Below are 8512 nucleotides of genomic sequence, written 5' to 3' on the forward strand. Positions count from 1 at the left end.
GTAGGGAAATACCCTGTGCAGTGACATATGGCAAAATTTTCAGCTAATAGCCTAGCAGGAACTGGGGGCTGAATGTTCATATAACCATAACGGTCAGATGCTATTCTGCATACTTTTATTTATGATAACTAGAGCTCATGATAGTTATAAGGAGAAGGGGAGCAAAATAAAATTTTATGACTATCTGCCTTCAAATATTTGTAAAAAGCCCAATTCTCCCACCCCATAAAATGCAATATCCCTTAGGAAAACCTGTTAGTACATCTTAGCACTGTTGCTGAACAGAGTTTGCACAAAAAACATCATCAGGAAAAATACGACTAAACCCTCACCCAGCTGTACCCTCCGTCTGATGGGGTTATTTATCCTCCTGCTTTCCCTCACTGCTTTTTTGGTGTCTGTTTTGATGCTGTAGGGAATAACTGGCATCTTCTTTGTGGGGCTTCAAAAATGTTTCATCAAAACTCAGACTAAAGTCCTCCCTGAGACGACGGAGGCCAAGATCCCCGAGCTTGAGGTAGGTGGATACCACTGGACAGCCCCCAGCCCCCGGTGAAACCCACTCCTCTCCCTGGCATTGTGAGCATGGCCGCCATCCCCACCGCCCTCCCATCTGCTCCAGCCTTCCCGGGGATGCTGCAATAAAGAAATAATGAGTTGTGATCGCTTCATAAAATGATCTTATGTCAGAGGATTGCTTCTAAAAACAAGTGGAAAGAGATGGGATTAGCCAGCCGACAGACAAAAACCTCTCAGCACAATACCGGAGATCAAGAACAATAATCCTGTTGTAGTCAGAAGGTCGCAAGGCAGCTCAGGATTAGCAGGCACCGAAAAGACAATCAAATTGTTTTCTCTAAGAATTAAGCCTCATGATCTCAAGCAAAATGAGGCAGAAGTAATGAATTTAAACGAGCAGCTGCATTACAGAAATGCGATTTGAGAAAGCTCTTGCAGTACAGCCCCGGGAGGTGGGAAGTGCTGGGCTGGGGTCACCTCCCTGTCCTGCGTGTACCTTCCTCCCATCCTGTGCCTGATTGCTGCTTACACCCGTTTGACTCCTGCCCGCCACATCCTGCTGCAGGGGTCTCACACTTTGCATGCTGTGTGTTTGGCTCCATATTTTAACCACTCGCTGACAGCATAACATGGGGTGATGGCTCAGTCTCTTGAAAGCAGTTGTCCCCTGTCCCCATTCCCATCCCCAAGCCCTCGGTGGCAGCACAGCCTCACAGCACAGCCCTCCCGCCTCCCCATTTGCAAGATGAAGGGTATTAGCAGATTGAATCCCTCCTCCCCAGGAAGCCAGTGCAGATAAAACACCAGCAGGACACATGTTTGAAATGAAGCGTGGGCAGAAACATTTCCCTGAATCATGACCCGAATTCCCAGACACCGATTCCTTGATTATGCCATAAAGAAGCTAATAGATCTTCCCGGCTACCGTCGTAAAAGGGATATGACTTCCCAGGCTGTAGCAGAACATTGCCCCAGGTTGAGAGCTGAAATGTAAAACTCAATGAGACAAATGTAAGTCATCTCTTCCCAGAGCCCGTGTGCCGCCAGGTCCTTCAGGCAGCACCTCCCCAGCCCTGTGAAAACAACTCAGACTGGGTCAGGTTGTGTTGGCGTTTTCCTAAGCCTTCCCAAAGCCATAAGGAAAAACTCTATAAAAGAGAAATACAGCTCCAGATGCCTTCTGGAGAGAAAAATACCATTTGCCAGCTTGCTCCATGGGCTACCACCACCAACATACACAACATTGCCTTGGCAGATAGCTCAGCACAGACCCATCCAATAATCTTTATGTATCTCCCTCCCTAAGCGCCTGCCAAAACACACCGTGGACTAATGCAATGGCAGAGACATGTGGTATAAATTACAGAATATGGCCGTGCAAAGAATTTCTGTGAGGGATAAATTAAAGTGTTCAATCACAAAATCAGTAGCAGAAGGAGAGAGAAATTATGTAGTAAGAGCAAAGCAGAGAGGAAATGTTTTAATCTTGAGTTTTAAATGAGCTGGGGCACTCCAGAAGGCTCTTCCAGATGGTGGGGACTGCACAGGAGAAGGCTCTTGAAGCATGATGAACGGAAGGCGGAGAGGGTGGGATGGTGGTGGCTGAAAGCAGACAGAAAAGACAAGGCTCATGATGGGTCTCCCTTCGTGGGGACCAGCGAGGTATTGCGTGTGCAGCCAGGAACGGAAGGCGGAGAGGGTGGGATGGTGGTGGCTGAAAGCAGACAGAAAAGACAAGGCTCATGATGGGTCTCCCTTCGTGGGGACCAGCGAGGGATTGCGTGTGCAGCCAGTGCAGATGAAGCCCAGCTTCTCTCTGGGAGGGGAGAGGTGCCTCTGGGTGAGCCAAGGAGAGGAGAAGCAGCCAGGGGCGGGGAAAGGGTGTCTCACCACACCAAGGTGAAATCTTGCTCTTCTTCCAGGGAGAAGAAATCACAACCACCTACTTTGAGCAGTCCGTGGTCTGGGTGCCTGGGGAAAAGCCCATTCAGAACAAGGAGTTCCTGAAGAGCTCCAAAATTTTTGACATCTGCAGAAACGTGACCATTTACTGGATCCACCCCACGCCGATAGCAGGTACAAGAGTCATCTCCTGCCCAAAGTGCTCATGAGCCCCCTCACCGGCAGCAGCCCTGCCACCCACCCATGTCCCCCTGCCAAGTGCCCCGCTGCGACGTGGTGGGAACCCATTTCCACAGCCTCGTTGTACTTATCAGACGTGAGCACAATCTTGGCCACAACCGTGAGGGAGCATGGCCAAGGTAATAGCAGGGACTGAAGTTTCTCTCTGCAAAGCACTTGTCTCTGCCGGTCCCCCACCGCCCTGCACTTTGCAGAGTGGCCACCCTCCTCATAAGAAGGGGGAAAAAAAACAAACCCTTTGTACCTGCAAAGAAGCCAGCGCTGCTGGAAACTGGGACGCCTAAATTCCAGTCACCGCATGAACATCAGAGTGTGAGCAGACATCTGCATCTAAATCACACAATGGGGTTGCCATCTCCAGCTGCTTGCTACACAGCCCTCGCAGAGGTTGCGGCCTCTGAGAACCGCCGGCGTAATTACCCGCTGTCTCTAACCCACTTCTCTCCAGATGAGCTAGTTTAAAAACCCCTACCAAGAAAACTCTCTCCACTCTGCAGCCACAGAGGCACATCTCATCCCCCACGGGTACCAGGCAGTTCACGGTCACCGATGGTTCTGAGAGCAAGTGGGCACCGGAGGTCCCCGACGGAGTGGGAGGCTGCTGTCCCCTTTCTGTTTCCTCGGTCCCCGCTCTTAGACCCCATCTGCTGCTGAGTTTCAGCGAAGGAAATAATCAGTGTCACTGTGGGTCTTACCTGAGCCGTAACTGCTGTACCTGAGCCTAATCTGCCCCAAATCATGTCGCTTTGCTAACAAACACACCCCACCCCACACCCCCACAGTAGCAGAGCTCACCGTGAGGACGTGCTTCTCCCACCCACAGTCCTACGCAGGTGATGCCAACACCACCCGCAGGCACTCACCATCCAGGAGCACAGGGAGGGGATGGGCCACGTCTCCCGGAACCTCTCCTCCTGCTGTGTTATCTCCTCCAGCCCTTCTCCTCTCTCGGTAAGAGCAGGAGGCAATGGAGTACCACTGGTTTACTGGTGGGCTTCCCTCATACCTTGGCACCAAATTTTGGTGAAGACGTTAATGCCTGCTGTTGCATTTGTCCCTGTGCTCCCTGGCTGTTGACAAGCAATGTTTGGGCTCTTCCCTTAGCTCCTGAGCTGGCCAACCTTGAAGGCACAGAAGAAGAAGACCCCGAGCTGCTTGTAGACAACCAGAGCTGGCTGGATGCAGGAAGTGAACATGATGTGGAGAAGGACCCACAGCCAGGGCCCAAGCGTCGGGCACGGCAGCTCACTGAGGAGGACCTGCCCATCAACGACTATGTGAGTGAGGGGAAATGCACCCTAGGGTGCCCTGGCAACGGTCCCAGGGTATCCTAGTCACACTCCTGGGGTGTCCTGGCCATGTTCCTAGGGGGCTTTGTCATGCTTCTGGGGTCTCCTGGCCACAGTCCCAGGGTATCCTGGCTGTGTTTCTGGGTGTCCTGGTCATGTTTCTGGGGTGCCTTGGCTGTGCTCCTTGGGATGTCCTGTCCATGCTCCATGTCCTGTCATGTCCTGTCCATGTTTCTGGGATGCCCAGGCCCTCCCACGATGTCCTGTCCATGCTCCTGGGGTGTCCTGTCCATGCTCCTGGGGTGTCCTGTCTGTGTTCCTGGGGTGCCCCAGATATGCATCCCCCTCACTGGCTCTTCCTGGCAGTCGGAGAACGGGCTGGAGTTCCACCCCTTGTGGGATGAGCGAGGCTACTGCTGTGCCCAGTGCCGCCGCGCCAACCGCTATTGCCGGCGGGTCTGCGAGCCCCTCCTGGGCTACTACCCCTACCCCTACTGCTACCAGGGCGGGAGGGTCATCTGCCGCATCATCATGCCCTGCAACTGGTGGATCGCACGGATGCTGGGCAGGGTGTAGCACCCGCTGCTCAGCACCCAGCTCTTGGGTGCTGCCCCGTGCCCGCATCGCCACCCATCCGGATGCGCCCTGATGTAGCCAAGGCGAGCGTGCAAGCCTGCCGGCCACAGCACCTTCACCCAGCGTGCACCGCCTGTCCCCTGCCACATCCCCGCACTGCTCTCACGGGGCGAGGGGAGGCCGTGCCCAAGTGCACCGTTGCCACGCTGAGCAGCAAGAGGCAAACAATAAACGTCTTGTATGAGCGATTGCAAAGAAAATGGAAAGTCGTTTAGTCTCAGTCTGCGATGCTTAATGGGTCTGAGAAGTGATCTAATTGCTTGGCTGCCTCGCCATCAGCATCCATAACTCAGGTGCTGGGACTGCCGGTGCTCGCCTCGCCGGGAACATGCAAAGGTCCCTAATTTGCTTCCTGATGGCGCTGGTCGTTGTTCAGCACGTCCCGACCCTCTGTTCCAGCGTGTTCTGATGTGCTCAGTAGTTATTAATGACAGTTCAGGGGTGCCACCAGTCCCCTCAGGAGCAATGTGCGGCTTGGCAGTGGGCGGGCAAGGCAGGGGCAGGAACAGGCACAGGGAGCCCCTGGGGAATGGGACAGACAAAGCCAAAGGGAATAGAGGCAGAGAGGACCCCAAGTGCCATCAGTCGTCCCCAGCCCTGTGACCAACAAATGAGCAAAACCCGAGCTGCAGGAGGGAAAATGTAAGTCCTGGATGCTGCAGCTGCCCTGAGTTGGACACTGCCTGCAGCAGAGCTGAGGACTGACAGCCAAAACCTGCGTGAAGCCGCTGTGCAGCCTTCCCCTGCTCATGGCCTCGGTGCTCAGGCCAGACCCCAAGTTCCAGCTTTCCTCCCAGGGGGGCAGCTACAGCCAAGGAGGTTTGACATCCCACGGGTGTCACCCAGCAAAACCCTCCCGGTGTCACTGAGGGAGCACGTGCTGCTGCGGCCGGTGCTTTCCAGGGAAATGCCTGGATGGACAAGCCTGCCCAGCTGTAGGTACAGAGGAGGGAGCAGAGGCCAGGCTGTGCCCTGCCCCGCACCCCTGTGTCTTCCCCATGGACGTGAACACCTCTTAAGGGCAGTTTCCTCATCACGGCTGTGCTGTTAAAACACTGGGAGTGTAGTGCAGCAGAGCTCTCTGCATGGCATCCCAGGGACACCAACCAGCCTTGGGGTCACTAAGTCTTTCTGACAAATCTCCCAAGACGTTTATACCCCTGAGAAGGGAGGTCCGAACACAGCAGGCACATGCGGAACCCACCCGACCACAACTGCTGCAGGAAAACAGAGCCCTGGGGCCAGCCAGCAGTGCTTGTGTCTGGGCTTGGTGGGTCCAGGCAGGTCAGCAACGTGCATCCAATGCCTCTGCCAGGGCAGTAACGTCGCAAGTCTGCCTGGCACCTCTCCCACCACATGACTGCACCTCCAGGATGTCACCGATGTCTCTCCAAATTGAAGTGAGGTGTCTACATGAGCACTGTTTAACTAGGTAAGACTTACACCCTCTGATGGCTGCAGTCCCTGTCGCTGGCCATGGGGATGAGCCGGCTGGACAAGCCTCCACTCTCCCCAGTTCGGCACAGACAGTCAGTGCTGGTTTTTCTGCAGCAGCTCGGAAATGTCCCAGCTCCCCATGCCAGCACGGTCCCTGTCCATCCAGCATTGCCTCCTCTCTCCGTGCCGGGAGGGAAGCTAACGGCAGAGGCAGGGGCACAGATCACCGCGGGGGCGCTTTCCTTCACTCAGGCTTTCTGATGAGGGTGGGTTTATCCAAACCTGGCCCCGCTTCTCACAGGTTCCAGCCCTGTCCCCACCCATCTGTTAACTGCCTTCTGCCGATCTCTCTAACCCGGTTCCTGTGCTCTGACACACTCCGCCTCACTTGTCTCGATGTCGGAAGCTCTCAGCCAGTCAGATGCTGACAAGATTCTGATTTATTCACCCGGGTTAAACGCAACGTAAGGATTTTTTTAAGTGCTGCCCTTCAGGTCACTCGGACAGCATCCAGGCTGCCCATACCTGGTCATTTGCTGCACCACGGGGCGGTTTGGCTGGTGCAACTCACCCAGCGCTGGAGCAGCGTTTGCCACAGGGCTGACGCTGGTGAAGGGCCACCACTCCTACCCATGGCTTCACTGCTCCTTTTACACCTGCCTCCTCCCCAGGAGCAGGACAGGCAGCCCTGGCAGCCACCCGGCTGCGCCAAGCCCCAGTGCTTGATACCCCAAAATCCCCCAAGCTCAGCAGGAGAGACGCTTCGCCACACTGTGGCAGCATCGGGCTCGGTAAGGGAAAGGCTTGCTGACGAAACAGCCCGAAGATGAGCAGAATCCAACAAACAAAGGCTTAAATCCATGTTTCTTGCCCCAGGGAGAGGCTGGGGATGCAGGCAGCTCCAGCAGCACTGCCCTGCCCTGCCCTTTGCCCCGAGCGAGCAGCCGGCCAGCCGAGGACACACGCGTTTGCATGGAGCTGAACTCACCTGCCTGGCTTCTGGGCTGGGATGCTCCGGGCCTTCTGCTTCAGCACTATTACACAACTGCTCTTATGAAGAAAACTCAATTACAGAAGTTATTTGTAAGTCTAAGTGTACCAGTGAGCATCAGAGAAACGCGGGCTGCGATGGTCCAGAGGTTACTGGCTGGCCTGGGGCGAATGGATTACCTCCCGGGGCGGTGGTGAGGGTTTGCTGCTCTTTGCAGCGATTCGAGCAATTTCCAGGAGATAAAAAGAAAAGCCAAGGCGGATTCATAGAGTAAAATATCTTAATATTTGGTGGTGAGGGGTTGCTGCTCTTTGCAGCGATTCGAGCAATTTCCAGGAGATAAAAAGAAAAGCCAAGGCGGATTCATAGAGTAAAATATCTTAATATTTATTGTGTCTCAGGACAAAAAGAGTTCTACTCCATACACAAAACGAGTGAAAGCAGCATATAATACTGACAATCAAGTCACAGCTGACTCGGTGCAAGGACACCTATGAGGGGTTGCTGCTCTTTGCAGCGATTCGAGCAATTTCCAGGAGATAAAAAGAAAAGCCAAGGCGGATTCATAGAGTAAAATATCTTAATATTTATTGTGTCTCAGGACAAAAAGAGTTCTACTCCATACACAAAACGAGTGAAAGCAGCATATAATACTGACAATCAAGTCACAGCTGACTCGGTGCAAGGACACCTACCAAGGTAAAGGCACCAGGAGCTACATCACCACACCTCACTACAGCTTACAAAGAATCACTACAGCCTGTACTTTAAAAAGTACAACTATTAAAAAAGTATATAAAACCTGGGGCAGGGAAGAGCGAGAGCTTGGCAACAAGCCGAGACCTTGCTGAGCCAAGGGCGTCAGGCAGGCAGGGCTGTCTCCTAACGGGGCAAGAGCCCCATCTCGAGAGCAACCGCATCCAGAGAGCGATGGGACGTCAAGGGGCTGCCAGAGAGGATGGGAAACATTGTTTTCCCAAGGAGGCACCAGAGGTGAGCACTGGGAGTCCCGCAGGGCCGCCAGCACCATCGGTTTGGCACAGCGCTGAAGCGCGCTGCCAAGGAAGGAGCCGGGGCTGCGGTGAGAGGAGGAGGATGCTCACTCTACCCGCCGCAGCTACACTGATTATCCCACGCGGTGGCACAGCAGAGTAGTGTTAGGACAAGTCCCTGAGCGCACCAGGACAGCTGCTGCACTCCTTCTATGAGCTAGTTGAGAAGATCAGTCAGTTCAAAGCAAGATTTCACAAAGCGGCGTCCAGAGGAGAACTGGACACCCTCCCCAGCCGCGGAGAGCACACCCTGCAACACACGAGATGAAGCGTTAACAGACCAAGCTGGATTTAGACCCAGCTTAAAACGAGGCAGCAGACACGGTCTTGCAGGTGCCTTCCATCCCCACACCCCTCCACACGTGACACCCGCAGCTGTGCTGAAGGTCCCCAGGGGCGACCAGGCAGCAGCCAGGGATGCAGTGGCTGGGCCCCCGGCGCCCAAA

At 54.4% G+C, this 8512-nt stretch overlaps 1 protein-coding gene across 1 annotated transcript in view; it reads left to right on the forward strand.

Moving 5' to 3' along the window:
- TNMD (tenomodulin) overlaps window positions 1–4547 on the forward strand; it is a 9000-nt gene extending 4453 nt beyond the window's left edge. Inside the window, exons 4-7 of the mRNA XM_010137721.1 lie at window positions 416–517; window positions 2442–2595; window positions 3766–3938; window positions 4317–4547. Of these exons, the coding sequence (XP_010136023.1) occupies window positions 416–517; window positions 2442–2595; window positions 3766–3938; window positions 4317–4526 (639 nt within the window). The 3' untranslated portion in view covers window positions 4527–4547. The remainder of the gene's footprint in view (window positions 1–415; window positions 518–2441; window positions 2596–3765; window positions 3939–4316) is intronic.
- Window positions 4548–8512: the final 3965 nt, after the last annotated feature.

This window comes from Buceros rhinoceros, unplaced genomic scaffold (assembly GCF_000710305.1).
Source record: "Buceros rhinoceros silvestris isolate BGI_N320 unplaced genomic scaffold, ASM71030v1 scaffold19840, whole genome shotgun sequence".
NCBI classification, from domain to species: Eukaryota; Metazoa; Chordata; class Aves; order Bucerotiformes; family Bucerotidae; genus Buceros; species Buceros rhinoceros.